The sequence below is a fragment of the Salvia hispanica genome, chromosome 6 (genome assembly GCF_029641045.1).
Source record: "Salvia hispanica isolate PSC_SH4W2 chromosome 6, Shi_PSC_v1, whole genome shotgun sequence".
Lineage (NCBI taxonomy): Eukaryota > Viridiplantae > Streptophyta > Magnoliopsida > Lamiales > Lamiaceae > Salvia > Salvia hispanica.
Window position 1 is genome coordinate 12,339,166 of NC_142697.1, and position 17,816 is coordinate 12,356,981.

The window sequence follows — 17,816 nt, forward strand, 5'->3', positions numbered from 1 at the left end:
TCATTAGCAATTATAAATCTGCAACATAAAAATATAATTAGCATAAATTAATCACTAATCAAGTAATAATATAGAATCAATTCACCACATATATTTAGCACAAAACTATAATGTAATTAACAACTATACATTAACTAAAATGTCCAAAATATCATAAAAGATGCCGTCAGTAACATATATTTAATAATAAAGTAACTACTGACATATATTAAAAAAAAAAAGGTTAGGGTTTATTGACTATTTAAATTCTTTTTCTGTCTAAATAGCGTAAAGCTATTATTGACTATTTAAATTCCTTTTATGTCTAAATAGCATAAAGCTGAAATAATGCTTAAACAAATAATATATATATATATATATATATATATGTATATATATGGGAGCATTAGGGTCCTATTACACCCTAAATGTCTTTTCTCTTCTTAATATCAACCATTAGATTGATGGAATGGATTGACTAGATTAAAAGGGCCAATCTGATCCCGTGTTGCATTATTAGTGCATTTTTGTGCATTAAAAGGGTAAAGCAGTAAAATAACATACTACACAATTAGTTTCGAAACGGCAGGTCCGAAATTTACGCGACATTTTCATCGACCTCTCAACTCCCCTCTCTCTCACTCCATCCCATCAACACTCTCTTCACAAATATTCTCCCCTAATTCCACAAAACCCTAGCCGTCGTTGTGTCAGTTGAAATCAAGTTCTACCAACGCTACCCGCCGCGAACTCTCCGTTGGTGGACCATTCCCGCCGTGGAATCTACGTCGGTGGACGATTCCCGCCGTGAAATCACTACGCGCTCTCCGTTGAAAGTCGAAACATTTCATGCAAAAAAAAGGTGTGGTTCTATTTTTTTTGTTTGGTAGGCACAAACACTCCTAAACATCGATTTGTAGTTTATAATCGAAATAATTCACAAAATTGTTTGGCTCGATTTTGTTGGAAAAGATGAAATTGCGGTTATTAGAGATAGGGTTTTGTTCATCCTTGCTATAACAATTAGTTCTCTCCTTTGGATCTGGGTTTTGCATCGGTTTACTTTACAGTAGGTGTAATGCACAAAAGTTGTTGTTTTTTTGTTGGAGACGTTGGTATTGTGAGCATTCTATTTACTGTATGCTGGATTTCTGGCCAATATGTACACTTTTCATCATTTTTTGGGAGATACCACACTGAGTTATGGTTGAAAACTTACCGATTCTTGCCCTCTCGTCGCGCAGATATAGAATGACTAAAAGACAACGCCCCTACAAAAGCCAGCCAGAACAGAATGAAGGTTATGCATCATTCCATCATTTTTGTAGATTGTTGTTCATTTTTGTTATGTGGGAGTTTGGCATGAAGTTGTTGGATGCATCCCTTTAGCAAGTGATATATTGGTATGTTTGGGTTTGTACATTACATCTTCAATTCTGTGCATTGGTAAATAGATGTCATGCATTACTTACTGAAACGCATAGATTATTTGGCATTTTTGTTATGTGGGAGTTTGGCATGAAGTTGTTGGATGCATCCCTTTAGCAAGTGATATATTGGTATGTTTGTGTTTGTGTTTGTGCATTACATCTTTAGTTCTGAGCATTGGTATATAGATGTCATGCATTACTTACTGTAACGCATAGGTTATTTGGCATTTTTGTTATGTGGGAGTTTGGGATGAAGTTCTTGGATGCATCCCTTTAGCAAGTGATTGATTGGTATGTTTGGGTTTGTACATTGCATCTTCAGCTCTGTGCATTGGTAAATAGATGGCGTGCATTACTTACTTAAACGCATAGATTATTTGTTCTAAACCATGGTTTTACCTACTCTGGACAGGCTCCAAGCACCGTCTGTCTGAGTTTGATCAAGCGGTAGACGATGTTATTCCCATAGCATTAGCTGAGAAACTTCAACAAAGGTTAGCCGAGGAAGAGGCTGCAACAAGTTCACGCAATGAAGACTTGGAGAAAAAGAAACCCAGGGGGAAGAAAGCCGACCACCTGTACTGTCGATAGAACCCAACCGAGTTCATATCATGTATACAAAACCTGACTCCCCGGCAGAAGGAAGCCGTGATCGAACTGGGATTCAGCGCTGTCCTAGAGTTCAACATCAGGGAGTTCCCAGGTTACCTAGCTTACCGGGTGTTGAAGTCATTAAATCTTGCTCGGTGCGAGATTCCATTATCTGGTGGCGAGCGCCTAACACTAGATGAGGAGGATGTCCACCTTACATTGGGCTTCCCGAGAGGGCGGATTCAGATTGCACGCAAAGAAGAATATCAGTCAAACTTCGAGTTCAACGATATGGTTGCTGCGCGGTGTAAAAAGTCTCGGTACAAGTTGAACGCGACAGATGTTGCGAATATGATTAAGGATGAAACTGATGGTGGTCCGGTCTTTAAGCGTCTATCCAAAGAAGGATATGGATACATCCCTATATAAGCCATCTCATGATTCCCATATTAAATTTGTTCTCCAGTAGGCGATAACTAAAAAATCTAAAATACTCCCATATTATATACACATACACATAAATCATAATGTATAAACTATGTAAGCCATCTCATAATTCTCATTTGCAGTAACTAAAAACAAATACATACTATATATTACATATACAGATACATCCATTATCCATATACACATTATATTATTATGTAAATAAATTGATAGTACATCTTATTCTTACTGACATATTGCAAACACAATAACAGAGATGTTGACAACAAAGCAGAGAAAGTAATTTTTTAATATTAAACAAATGCATACATTGATACACATATAGAATGATACACCTACACATAACAAATAGAGAAAGAGAGGGAAAGAGAGAGAAAGCACCTGCTAAAGAGTAACAAACTGAGCCACGTTGTGAAGTCGACGGTGAAGAGTGGAAGGGAATAGTGAATAATGTGTGAAAGTGAAACTATAGAAACGGTGATTTAAATACTAATCAATTGGAAGTGGAAAAGTCATCAACTGGAAGTGATTTATATACTATCAATTGGAAGTAGAAAAGTCATCAACGGGAAGTGGAAGAGAAAAGATCATTAAAACTCACACATTTAATTTTTAGGGTTTCTGTATATAGCCCGATGGGCTGACCCGGCAGCCCGACAGCCCAGCCCGCCTAGCCCGGCAGACCGATCGGTCTAGCCCGATTAGCCCGATTTCTTATCGGTTCATAGATTTTCGGCCCTAACCATGTAAATTTACCGGTCTATTCGGGCTGGCCCATCGGGTTCGGGCTAAATTGACATCCCTAGCAACTAGGGGTAGCTCTTTTTGGTTGATGTAATCACAAAGAATAAGACTCAATTTGGCTTTTCTTAGTGCCCTCTATCTATGCAATAGTGACCAAGAGATATAAACTATCATGCAATGCAATGTCATTCCACGCTCGAAATACATGTAGAAAGTGTCCTACTTTGAGGCTTTGAATCTTACCATCTATGGGATTTTATGGAAATGGTAGTGCTTCACATTTCCATCGTAGTTAACTTCATTCAATCAAAACCACAAGTTCTTGAATAATTTTTTCAAAACAAAGCAATTCATTTTTTTTGGCTACGATTAAAATAGTCATTTTTTTTACGATTCAATAGGGGGATCATTACCAAATTCTGCATCAAGGCTTGGGAAAAGAGATAAAACACGACACTTTACAAAAACGGCACAATACAACACGTCGAAATAACAAAACAAACCCCCTCCTCACACTTAGACCTTGCTTGCCCTCAAGCAAGTTTGATTAAAATATTGGAAAAGGACACACATCACATAAAACTTAGAAAATCAAGAACAACACACGAGAATCCCGCCTCCTCAAACTTGGGCATTGCTTGCTTGAGAGCAAGTAGACCAAGAGTTTAGAGAGAAATTACTAACAACACAAGACAGTCACAAAGGCCGACAAGGCCACAATTACAAAAAAACTTCAAAATAAACACATACTTCACACACACAACATATATACACAACAAATAAAAGAGAGGGTTGGATATAAATAACCTCCCCCGCACAAATAAAAGATATTTCCCATCTTTTTTACTCTCCAAGGGCTGAAATGGGCGTGCGTAGCATGTGAGATTCGTCCTTGATAAGTGTGTGGAAGTGGCTTTTGTCATTTTCGTCGGGTTCAAACTAGCCAGTCCAACAGCTTGGGAGTTTGCATTCTTCTGATTTTTTCTTCCAATTCTTGCACATTTTGCCTCCTTTTTGCATCACTCAACACAAATGCCTTTCTACAATGCCTCCAAACCATAAGCTCAATTCCCTGCCAAAATAGCATATTCTCATGCAAATATTCAACTAACAAGTGCGAAAAGTGATCAAATTCGAGTGAAGAAAACTAGCCTATCAATTAGTTTTAAAATATAATGTGAGTGGGAATGAGTTAGTGGAATGTGTGGTCTACTACCAAAAATGGTAAAAGTGAAAGGTGGCAAATTTTTAGGGACGAAGAAAATGGAAATAAGTGATAAATTTTCAGGGATGGAGAGAGTAATATTTATCATTCTCTGCATCGGTTCTCCCTCTTGGAGAAAGAGCCAGTTATCTCAAATTCACGCTATTTCATTTAATTTCTTCAGATAGGAATTAATTTCATATTAATTTCTATCCGATTGGTGCTTTCATTAGGTTCTCATCCTCCAATTGATTTCTTTTTTACCACCACATGTGTTTTGCTGTCAGACTCCCATCCTACTGCTCCTCGATTTCTGGTGTTAACCCTGTGAGATGAATTTTTGATATTCAAGAATATTTTGATTATCACTTGTTCTCTGATATTTATCGTCTGTTTTTTGTGAGGTTATTTTTTGACCATCCAGCATCTGTAAGGCTTCACGAGTATCGGCGCTCGAATCCTAATTCCTCATGGAAAGAATTTTTGGAAGCTGTTTATCATAACTTTGATGAGGATGTCATCTACTCCACTGAGACGAATAAATTTCTCAACAAAATTATGGAGGCAACATATTTAGCTAAAAAGGAGGCCACATCTGATTCTATCATCGAGCCTGTTGCAAAAAACGATGATGAGCCAACAACAAAGGTCAAGTCAGATCCCTTCATCAAAGAGACGGTAAAAAATGATGATGAATTGTCTGAAAAGCTAGATGAGCCAATGGATTTGGTGGAAACCAAATTTCCTCCAAAATCTCATAGCCCAAAAATCACTGTTGTCATCATTGGTTAAGTCATTGAAGTCCTTGAAGAGATTACATGCCCAAAGACAATTTCTCCATCACTCGTTGCGGTCCCAACCGATATATTTTTGTTTGGAAACGAAGACAAACAAAGATACTTAGATGAAAGATTATTTTTCTGGCTTCCACCTTGAGGGCAAGGTGGTTTTCAACCGTGGGGGAGTTAATAGGGATCTGATATTCTATTTTATTCCGGAAGAGAGCTGATATTCTCTCGTATATTTATTTAATTTATTTATGTTTTAGTACTCCCTCCGTCCCATAGTAGATGTCAGACTTGGGAGATGACACATGATTTTAGGAGATGTTATTTTGTGTGTTAAGTGGTGAGAGAAAATATAAGTTTATAATTGATGTGAGAGAGAATTTTTCCAAAAGAGGAAATATGACATCTTTTGTGTGACAAACTAAAAAGAAAAGTGTGACATCTACTGTGAGACGGAGGGAGATATTTTTTCCATAGTGGTTAGGATTTGATTTACTTTCCTAGTTTATAGGAGATATTTTTGTACCACACATATTATAATTATGTGTGGAGTTTTTATTATTATCAATCAAAATGAATTAAATTAATATTTTCTTGGAGAAATGCCAGTTATCTCAAATTCACGCTATTTCATTTAATTTATTCAGATAGGAATTAATATGATAAATTAATATGATATTAATTCCTATGTATCATACTCCCTCCGTACCATAATAGATGTCACACATTCTTTTTAGTTTGTCCCCAAAAGATGCCACATTTTTTTATATGAAAAAAAGTTCTATCTCACATTAATATAAATATATTATTTTCTCTCTCCATCAAATATAGAAAATAATACTCCCTCCGGCCGTGAATAGGAGTCCCGTTTTTCCATTTTAGTCCGTCCACGAATAAGAGTCCCGGTTCACTTTTACCATAAATGGGAATAAGGTCTCACCTTCCACTAACTCATTCCACTCACATTTAATTTAAAACTAATATATACAAGTGGAACCCCTATTCCACTAACTATTTTCCATCTACTTTTCTTAACATTTCTTAAAACCCGTGCCATTGAGAAATGAGACTCCTAATAGTGGACGGAGGGAGTATCTCGTAAAATCTTATGCCAATCCTCAAACATGTCATCTATTATGAAATGAAGGAAGTAATAAAATAGGACAACTTTTTAGCACGAGGGAGTAAGTTACAACGGGCATTTAGTTTCGAGAAAAATAAACATGGGGAAATCATGTGTGGCAGTAGAAGGTTCATCCTCCCAAAGTCGCAGGATAACCGATAATGGTTTTTTATTACTCTCGTCGACCGTCCAAATAAGCTAGTCCACAATTCCACATCCATAAATTAGTACAGTGAATATTTAGATATACCATTATTCTCACGACACGTGGCATGAGCAACAACATTATAAAAAGTGTACAGTCTAATTGATTAAATTAGTTTAGCACAAATGATTGTTGGAGTAAGGTGGCGGGAATCTAGAGGTTGAGATGATAGAGTGGGTCCAAGGGCGGTGGTGCTGACTCTCCTATGCCATATTTTCCCGGTCGGTTTTGTCACACTACCACCGTGATTTGATATGTCTCCATTTTTATACAGAAAATGTTCCGTTCATTTTTGCCTAGTTATTTTTACTCCGTACTAAGAATGAATTGCGCCCAAATGTGATACTTCATCCTTTCTCGCTATAAACGAGCCATTAAGTATAGAGTAAAATATAAGAAAGAAAAAAATAGATGAATGGAAAGAATAAAATAGATGGGAAAATAAATTAAGAAATTTTTTTTTACTTTAAAGAAAAATGACTCACTTATATATGTTACCGGAGTTAGAATAGTATCTATTCATACGAGAATGATTGTTGCAATTTATACTTGTGAATTATTTGTACTTAGGGAATTTTATACTCCCTCTATTTCAATATAATTAAGTTATAGTACTTCTTTATGAGTTTGAGCAAATATAGTTAAGTTATTTCCCTTTTGCAAACATTTCTTTACGTGAACATGAAAAAAAGATATAAATAAGATAGGTCCAGTTAACACACTAAAAAGTTAGGTGGAGAAAGAAGAGCATAACAATATTCCTGTGAAAAAGAAAGGGACGAATTAATGTAACAAAATCTCGAAGCTTCAACTCCAAAGTCACCACACAGAATAGTCCACAATTTAGTAGTGGTTATTCCATAATTAAGAGAGCATTAGCGTATAGTAAAGATTAAAGATTAAAGAATGAGTAAATGTTATTAAGTCATAAAAATATTAAGACGGGTTGGAATGAATGATTTACAATAGAAAAAAATTAGCTAAATGGGGCGGCGAAAATAAGTCCAATCAGACATTCCAGAAAGCAGTATCTCCTCATATAAATAGCAATGAGGCTCATCATATAGGTCACTCAACAAACCACAAATAATTCAAATAATTAAATTTCCTGATTCGATCAATCGAGATGACGAAAGATGTGGAGGTCGGCGGACATGACTATGGCGTGAAGGACTACCAAGATCCTCCACCGGCGCCGCTAATCGACATGGACGAGCTGGGCAAATGGTCATTATACAGAGCCGCCATCGCCGAATTCATCGCAACCCTCCTCTTCCTCTACGTCACCGTCCTCACCGTCATCGGCTACAAGTACCAGAGCGCCGCCGACCAGTGCGGCGGCGTCGGCATCCTCGGCATCGCCTGGGCCTTCGGCGGCATGATCTTCGTCCTCGTCTACTGCACCGCTGGCATTTCAGGGGGCCACATCAACCCGGCCGTCACTTTCGGGCTGCTCCTGGCCCGGAAGGTGTCCTTGGTTCGGGCCGTGCTCTACATTGTGGCGCAGTGCTTGGGAGCCATCTGCGGCTGCGGCCTCGTCAAGGCCTTCCAGAAGACATACTACCTCCAGTACGGCGGCGGCGCCAACGAGCTCAGCGACGGATACAGCGCCGGCACAGGAGTGGCAGCAGAGATCATTGGCACATTCGTTCTTGTCTACACCGTCTTCTCCGCCACTGACCCCAAGAGAAATGCCAGAGACTCCCACGTCCCTGTAAATGACTAATACTCCCTAATTAATTAATTATAAAATTAATATATAAAAATAGGAAGAATACTAATTGAATTATGTCACGGATGTTGTAGGTTTTGGCGCCACTTCCAATTGGATTTGCGGTGTTCATGGTTCACTTAGCCACAATCCCGATCACCGGCACCGGCATCAACCCAGCCCGGAGCTTTGGCGCCGCCGTCATTTACGGAAAAGATAAGGCATGGGATGACCAGGTACTAGATACATACTCACCTAATTCACCTAATTCTATTTTAGTAGTAACAGCTTCATTATTATGAGGAAATTAAGTGGATGGGGTTTTGTTTGATGTGTGAAATGTAACTACAGTGGATATTCTGGGTGGGACCAATTGTTGGAGCAGTGATTGCAGCGATCTACCACCAGTTTGTGTTGAGGGCAGGAGCAGTCAAAGCTCTGGGATCATTCCGGAGCTCTTCCTATAATTAAGGACTCTGTTTTTTTACTTGGCACTTATTTTTATAAATGTGCCAAAATATGCTCTTAATTTTTACTTTTGTTTATCGTTCCGGCTTAAGCACTAAATAAATATAGTGCTTTTTGTATCAAACTAGTAGTAATAAAGTTTATATTTCTCTGGTTTGTATTTACTTTCTTCTTTAAGAAAACAACTGTGGATCTTGTCAATGTTGAGTTGGACACACATGATAAATGCCAACATATAACATAAGGACTACTTTTACTCATGATCAGGTTATTGGGTCACAAGCACACTAAAAATCTACCAGAGTAACTCTTTTGCATTTCACAAATTCATAAATGTACATTAAAATAAATATATGTTCAACTTTCTTTTTTTTCACCGCATATTTTTGTCGTTATCACCTTCACATCTATGATCTGCGGAAGCATGCATATTAAGTAACCATGTTAAATTGTAAGGAGAATGGAGCGAATAAGTATATATACTCGTACTATAATATTGCTTTATTGGAATGGGCTGTAGTTAGAACTATAAAAATTAAGTCACATGCCTTTTAGGATTGATTACTACTATAAATTTGTAGAAGATGATAGGTTTTCTGGACAATAAGCCATATCAATCTATTGGACTTAAGCTGGAAATTATGGAGAAAAAAATCAAAATCGCAAGTGTTAATTGGGAGGGGAGTAGATTAAATTCTAATGCTATCAAATGGGCCATCCCGGATTATGATAGGCCTCTATATTTTGGTAGCCATTGTTCAGCCTGTGGGCCTACTTAGTATTAGATATATCATAGTACTAGAAATTGAAAATAATTAATTGGATCATGCAATTGGACAATATGGCCCTTTCTTTACGGGCATAATGTTCTCGGTATAATTCCAATGAAGTTGAACCAATTGTGTAATATTATATAATTATTAAAAAAATAATTTTCATTTAAATCATAATTTTTTCATTAATTTCTAGTCAGTTTCATAATTTTTAAAATTATGAGTATAATAATCATAAATTTTTAATTTTTCGCAATTGTCCTACAATATTAAGAAAATTGAAACAAATATGAAAAGATCAAATAATATGTGAATATTGTCCTACAATATTCATAAATTTCACATCAACTATGCAAGGAAGTTCATGTGTATTGTGCTAAACTAGCAAAGACTAAGGCCATGGTGAATGTTAAGCAAGATCAAGACAATTTATTGGATGAAGTCTACGTATTGAAGTCGAAAGGAGTTGTTATTGACGATGTCACTTGGTCAAAACCAAAACCTAGAAAGAGGGTGAAACGGAAAGCAAGTCAATTATAACTCGTGTGGTATGATAGTATTGAATTCGAAAAATATATGACAAATAGGTTGGAGAAACAATATGAAATATTGGAGGGCCGAAGATCTGGGTTCAAGATTCAAGGAGGCTAGATTGTCTGTACCAAAAATTGTTGAATCAAATCCATGTTTGGACCAACCTAGAGAAGAAACCATGTGCATTGAAAATGTATATACCTTTTGGATACTTAATTTGATACTTATGAATTGTATTAATACTTATTTTGAAATTATGTGCAAAAAGTGAAAAAGTGATTGACTGAAATGCCTTTCAGGGGGCCTTATGGTATTTTCAGGCAAGAAAAATATTCAAAAAATAAAAACTACTTCTAATGATAATAAATCGAAGTTCAAGGATCTCTAATGCTGTTTTTAAAGTTTTAATACATAATTTCATATAAATCCATAGTTGAAGACAAGGGAAAACTTAGTAATTTCATCCTACAATCTAGGTCTTACTCCCAAAACTGTTAGTGTAATCCACTGAAATGGTGAATTAATTTTCTAAGCTAAAACATGGGCTTTAAGACGGGCTTCCTCGAGCCATAAAAATCATATAATATAATACTATCCGTTTACTAAGACTAACATGCTCATCAAACGCACGATTGAGACCAGGTAAGAGATTTTATGTGCTAATACAGCTTCAAATGCCCTAATTACATAATTTTCTATTACCTAGGATTGTGATTGTAAATTTTTTTAACTTAGATGATATTTCAACTTGATTAGCTTGCATCCAATTACCCCGTAGCTCTACTAGAGATGACCTGAAATTCGCTGGGTGAGCACTATGTACATCTGGTGCCTATTCTTCAGTTTTTTTTGACAACTGATTTGACACTCCTATTAATAAATGATCATTTTGATATATGAATAACTAAAAAAATAAAACCACTCCACAAATTTACATTAATGTATTTATATATACTATTGCCTTTTTATTTATATAATACTAAATAAATAAATTAAAAATTATTTTTCAAAAAGAATATTTCGGAAATTTAAGGATGTTAGCATTATGTTTTAAATATGTCAAGATTCATCTAACCTATTTATATAAGTTAAATTGTTTAACAAATCAAGATTAATAAAATGTTATTCTTATTGATTATACTCTCTGTCCTTAGAAATAATGTTTCATTTTACCATTTCGGGATGTCCACGATTTAAAGTCCCATCTATCTTTTTATATTCTAAGTAAATGGATTCATCATTCACCTAACTCATTACATTCATATTCTATTATAAATTTAATATATAAAAATGGGTTCACATTCCATTAACTCATTGTTCTTTACAAAGTCAAACAATTTCTTAAAATTCGTGCCGAATTATGAGACTATAAATGACGGACGAAGGGAGTAATAGTTTTTATTTTTTTAAACTAATACCACTATATTTAATCATATTTGAGTGATGTATATATTTTAAAATTCTTTAAATTAAATATTTTACAATGTGCATATATGAGTAATTTTTCTTATCATAAATTTTGTATAAATCATGCATTTATTATTTATATAATTTAAACTTAAGATTCTTGAGAATAAAAATTGAAAATTTCAATAAGATTAATCCACATTCAATTAATTCAAAATTTAAATAGAGTTGATCCAAAACTCTGATTGACCAACGTGATTAATTTATTGACATAGATATATAATACTCACTCCATTTATTCCGCCATAAGTAAGACATTTTTTTAAGGTACAAAATTTAAGAAAATAAAGTTTAGAGAGTTAAATGGAAAGGGATAAAGTAAGAGATAAAGAATAAAGTATAAGAGTGAAGAGAGAATAAAACAAGAGACTCAAAATAAATTACTTATTTTGAATGACGTTCCAAAAACGAATACACGTCACTTATGACTGAATAGATGGGGCAGTACTTGAAAGCATGTGAAAATGTAAATCCTTAATTTATTAAATTCTCCATGCCGTTTGAATTCTATCTAGTGGCCATAGCACTCCCTTTGTAGCCAAATTGGTTACTGATTACCTTTGTTCACATTAATATGTGGCCAAACCCAACACGACATTTCGACCTGTCATAAATATATGATATACACATATCATATTATATACATACAAATATGCAATAGTATAGATAATCTAATCTGTTATTACTATGAAGTGTACATTCTTTATCCATGTAACCATTCTTTCTTGTATTAATTTCTAAGGATATTTTAATAGTTTAACATATATTTAAATACACCAGTGAAATGCACAACATTAATCACTAAAAGCTTAAGCCTGAAATAGGTAACAAGTTTATTAAAGCATTAGTAATGGAATCAAGCTCAATCTTTTGTTCCTGCATACTCCTTGTAATTAAGCAAAGATTTCACTCTTGAAAGTTACTTAAAAATAAAGCATGTCTCTCTCTCTCTCTCACTCTCATAATAGTTTAATAAGAGTACTAATGGTGTAGTATATAGTACAAATAGAGAAAGGGATTGCTAAATGATAGAAGAAGACAATATCTGCAGTTTTCCCCATCTCCATAAGATCTGTTTGCTTATCTGTCTTCTATATTATAATGCTCTGTTACTACTCATTGCTTTCCCATATGCCTTGTAGTTGTACCATACTCTCAACTTGCATCACCACTTACCTACATTTATTCATCATCCGCACTACAGTCATTTTTAATAATTGTGACTATTTAACTTTAAAAATTCAACTTAAATTGAGCATCACTCCTTAATTAATTTAGTGAAACATTCAGAATTAATTGACTTTGCCCTTCACATGATGGATCTGATATGCGTTTGCTTTTCTAATTGAAGCGGATCTTAACTTAACCTTAATTTTGTTTATTTAATTAGTTAATGGCCAATTGCGATGATGGAGTAGAAGTCAATATCATAGAAATATTTGACCAAGCTAGCGCATGCAATGCATACTTTAATGGCCCAATATATAATTAGAGAATAGTATTATGCATGTCCGTACGTAAATATGGTCTGAGTTTTTTATATTAGATTTTCCCATTACAAATGTAATCATTTTTCATTACTGTAGTACTTATTATTGGGTAATGATTTACTAGTCACCTGATGCACTTCACATTATACTTTCTTCTAAATGTATATAATAGTATCAAATTATTATGCACCAAAAAATTAAATTAAAAAACTTATTTATTCCAATTAGCTCATAAATGTTAATTGAAATCTCTTGGATATGTAATAAAAAAAACTGCAAACACACGTCAACAATATATAATTATAAACATATTCTCCTACAATTCAATATTGAAACGCCATCACCAAGAATTGAAAGAAATATAATTAAATAGAACTTTGAATGAAAATTAAAAAATAATAATTCATAAGTTTTTAGAAAATATATGTCCGAAGAGAAGCATATTTTAATTTCAGCTCGAAGTTGTATTTATATTTTTAAACATAAGTTCAATTTCAAAATATTAACATGAAATAATTATCACACAAATTATACTAAAAATATGTAAAAAAAAAATCATCAATGATATCAAAATATTATGAAGCCAATTGCCCAAATGTATGTTTTAAAAATGCAATTAAGTGATTTACGAACAACCCAACAAATTTAGACATCAAATAAACTCAAGAACTCTTCTCAATCTAAAATAAAATTAAATAAAAACTAGACTCCATTAGCAATTTATTAAAAATAGAACACATTATTATAATAGAACAACTGTAAGTCAAAACTCATTTGATTTTGGGCTCTAAAATTAAACTGAAGGTCCGAGAACCTTATTCAATCTTCCTGACGAATACAACCAATAATATTACTCCTAATATAAACAACAACAAATACAGCCAATAATATTACTCCTAATATATTGTTTGTGTTGAGGAGGAAGAATAAGGAGAAAGTGAGGTGACTAATATGGTGAAGAAGCAGTGGTGCGAATGTCTCTACAATCTTTGAGTGAGTAGTCTGTTTTTGTGTTGATGTTGATTTGTTTGTCCGCTTTTTTAGTTGTTAGGAACTTTTTCTTGGGCTGCCTTGTTTTTGTTTTTGGCTTGGTTTTGCTTTAGTTGCTTGGTTGTCTGTTTTTGTTTCACTTTGTTCTTTATTTTAGTATTAGGCTCGCCTCCCTTTCAGGGTTGAGCATTTTTATTTATTAAAAAAATAATATTAATACAATCTCATTTTAAGGTTAGTAGAATATAGACATCTGCATCATTGCTTCTTCACAATATTACTCAACTTTTATAGCCTTGTCCATACAATGTTTTGGCGTTAATATAAAGCTCACGTAAGTTCCTCTTTCGTATGTGGACTATGATCCCATTCCTCCGACATCTACAACACCGATTAATAAAGAAATTTTAAGTACTATCATTTACTAATAAATGTGTCACAATTTATAACAAATGTACCACAATTTATTGTTGAATATTGGCAGACAAAACTCAACAATGAAACTGCCACCATGAATTACATCTATATCTCATGTACAAATTCATTAATAAAAAACAATTTTAATGAAATTATAAATTTTCACCTAAAATAGTCATTTCTCTATTGCATATTTGTATGCATGCACATTACATATACATTAAATATGAAACTGCCGCCACTAATGACATTTACAAATTTATTAATACGAAATAATTTTATATAAATTATAAATTTTCACCTTATATGATATTATGATAAATAGGTTTGTGTTAAAATGACAATACCTCTTAAAGTGACACTGTGATACCACGTATCCAGCAATATAATAACGCTACACAACAATAGTATAAACGCTAGACAGCAATCTATAGATTGCTGTCTAGCGTATTGGATATTGCTGGCCGAAAAAATTTACCCTTGAGCATTTTTTTATGATTGCCACATGGCAGCTGATTATTCGTTGATGTATACAAATGATTGACTATGAATGGTGGTATGGTATTACTTTAAGAGGCGTTGTCATTTTAACGCATCACATGATAAATATCTTCAAAATTATCTTTGTCTATATGTATAAATAGATTTCATCAAATGTATTGTAGTTTAGCTTGAGACGTAAATTGCATTTATATACTCCCATATAATTATGAAATTCTTTTCTCCTTTATCTCTTATTTTATTATTCATGTGCCTTCACTGTACTTGAAAGGATAAATTCAAAATTATAATCACCTGACCTTAATACAATGTTTTAGTAAAAAAAGACATTATTATTACTACTACTAATTTTCAAATATTGTACTCCCTCCGTCCCACAAAGATAGTCTCACTTTGACCCGGCACGGGTTTTAAAAAATGTAATGAAAAGTGAGTTAAAAAAGTTAATGGAATGTGGGTCCTACTTTTATATATTAGTTTTATAATAAAGTGTGAGTAAGAATGAGTTAGTGGAATATGAGGTCCACTACAAAAAATGGTAAAAAGTGAAATGGGACAAACTTTGTGGGACGGACGGAAATGAAAAAGTAGGACAATCTTTGTGGGACGGAGGGAGTACTTCATTAACTTACTATTATATTCCCATGTTCCATAAAAATAAGGACACTTTCCTTTTTCGCCAGTCCCATAAAAATATCTCCTTTCAATTTATAGAAAGTTCTCCTAATCTCATTACTCATATACATCAATTTATTTACAATTTATACCACTAGAGTTCACCATTAAACACTAATAATAATGTGAGTTCCATTATCCACTATCACTATTTTAACTATCATTCTCTTCATCTCTCTTACTTTACCAATTATGCATTAATTCCCGTGTCATCTCAAATATCCTTATCTTTTGGGACGGAATCGTACTACTTCGTTAGCTTATTTTTGTTATTAGCAACATTATTTCTTATCATTATTATTGTAATTAATACGTTCGAAAAAATCATTTGAATCATAGTTTAACACAAGAAATAATATTTCAACACAACAAATATAGTTGTGTTAAAATAATTATTGAAAATGTATTTTAACAAATAAAAATGTGGGTCCCACTATCCACTAACACTATTATAACTATTCTCCTCATTTCTCTTATTTTTTCAATTATGCATTAATTTATGCGCCAAAAGCTGGGTCAGTACGGTGTATTGTACTGAAAATGTTGTACCGTATACCATTACAGTATTGAAAGTTTTGGTATGCAAAATTACGCACCAAACTTTCGGTATGAATGATATCACTACCGTTACCGTATCAATATTTCGGAATATCGTACCGAACTTCAGTATTCCTTACCGGGACGGTATACTGAACTTCAGTGCACTATACCGTTTGATATAATATACCGTTTGGTGCCTTATTATAAAAAAATCCAATACATCCTTTTAGTGAGATTCTAGCTTGTTGTTACAGTGACGATATTTGATGATGAGGTGGCTCGTGTTAGATCTTCAGTGCTAAAATCTATACAAGAGTTCATGGATTATGTCCACCTGTCTAGACGCCATAAACAAACAAATTTTAGCATACTATCACACTACAATATACAGAGCAAATACAGAGCGCATGTTTTAGTATGGATATTTCAAAGTAATTTGCAAAGTAAATGGCCAGAAAATTAATCATTAATGAATTTATAATAAAACAGGATTAATTAAGGGTAAATAAGTGAGAACAAACCTTGACAGTATTTCGAAAAGTAGGCTTGAGAGTGTGGCCCCAATCTCGCCAGATCCCACCTCTGAATGACAAGTGAGGTCCAAATAAACGAACTCCGTCGGCGAGAAGCGTGAAGACAATCTGCGTGTAGAAGGGTTCGAGGTGTTCCATGCTCTCTGATTTCAGATATTTGCGGCTGGGCGCGCGTGGAGCCGCCCGACGTGATGGCGCATTGGCACAGTGGGACATGGATAGAGGGAGGCGAGACGACGACATTTTTGGTTTGGTTGTCGTCGGAGGCGATCACGTGCTTTACAATAGTAAGGTAATCGTCTCTGGCTATCTTCGCCGATGGTGTTTGTTTGTTATGAGAAAGTGTCGCCAACCGCTTCAAGCCAATTTTGAGAGACATTGATGGCTTCGACTTCGATAACAAGGGAATGCGGCCAATTTGGAGAGACATTGAGCATCAAGATCCTATAGATAGATAGACAGATACAATCATCAATTTTATCAACATTATTATTAAAGAGGATTTGCGAAGCTAGGGTCTCATCGTCATTCTAAAATTAAAATTACAAGAATTATGAAAAAAGGAAAATGAGAAACAATATTGATCTTAATGAGAAAATTCGTTTAGCTGACTATGAAAAACTATACACCGAGGAGCAAGTTCTACATGCGCTAAACTGGTGCCATTTATAGATTGATAACTTTGAACAATGGAAAACTAAGGACATTTTGTTAGTTAGTGGCAAAATGGATGCATAACTTGATGCCTTCACTATCACTATCGTAGGCTATGGAAGTGAAGTAAAAAAGAATGTTCGTGAACGAGAAGAAAAAATGAATTACTACATCTGTCAGAACTCATACGACGATGAATGGGGATATAGGGGAGGTGTTGAGACATTTGGTTAAATCCCACTATATTCCTTTAGACACTCGTAGTCCTATAGATATTTAGAACGGATGTGGAAGAAACTATTATTATATAAGGAATTTTCTACCATAATATTAGATATATCAATTAGTATATATGTTGAATTGAAGTTATGTTTGAACAAGTTATAGTTATGTGTGGTTCTGTAAATATGGTTTAAAGTGGATGTCATAAATTGAAAATATATACCGGTAATATTTTAAAGTGGATATGTAACATATACCGGTAAAATTTTAAAGTGGATATGTAACTAACAAACTCATAGTTTAGAGAGTGCTTTTGATGATTTAAGGTGT

General features: G+C 34.1%; 1 protein-coding gene across 1 annotated transcript; it reads left to right on the top strand.

The window, feature by feature from the left end:
* Window positions 1-7,572: 7,572 nt before the first annotated feature.
* LOC125207813 (aquaporin PIP2-4-like) lies at window positions 7,573-8,854 on the top strand. The gene is made up of 3 exons (XM_048107312.2): window positions 7,573-8,225; window positions 8,318-8,458; window positions 8,574-8,854. The coding sequence occupies exons 1-3, from the start codon at window positions 7,638-7,640 to the stop codon at window positions 8,691-8,693; spliced, it is 849 nt and encodes a 282-aa protein (XP_047963269.1). The 5' UTR covers window positions 7,573-7,637; the 3' UTR covers window positions 8,694-8,854.
* Window positions 8,855-17,816: the final 8,962 nt, after the last annotated feature.

Bases quoted from the DNA above. Each gene is read 5' to 3' on its own strand.
- LOC125207813 (XM_048107312.2), top strand. From the start codon at position 7,638: ATGACGAAAGATGTGGAGGTCGGCGGACATGACTATGGCGTGAAGGAC. The intron at 8,226-8,317 runs GTAAATGACTAA...CGGATGTTGTAG, and splicing joins CCAGAGACTCCCACGTCCCT to GTTTTGGCGCCACTTCCAAT. The intron at 8,459-8,573 runs GTACTAGATACA...ATGTAACTACAG, and splicing joins ATAAGGCATGGGATGACCAG to TGGATATTCTGGGTGGGACC.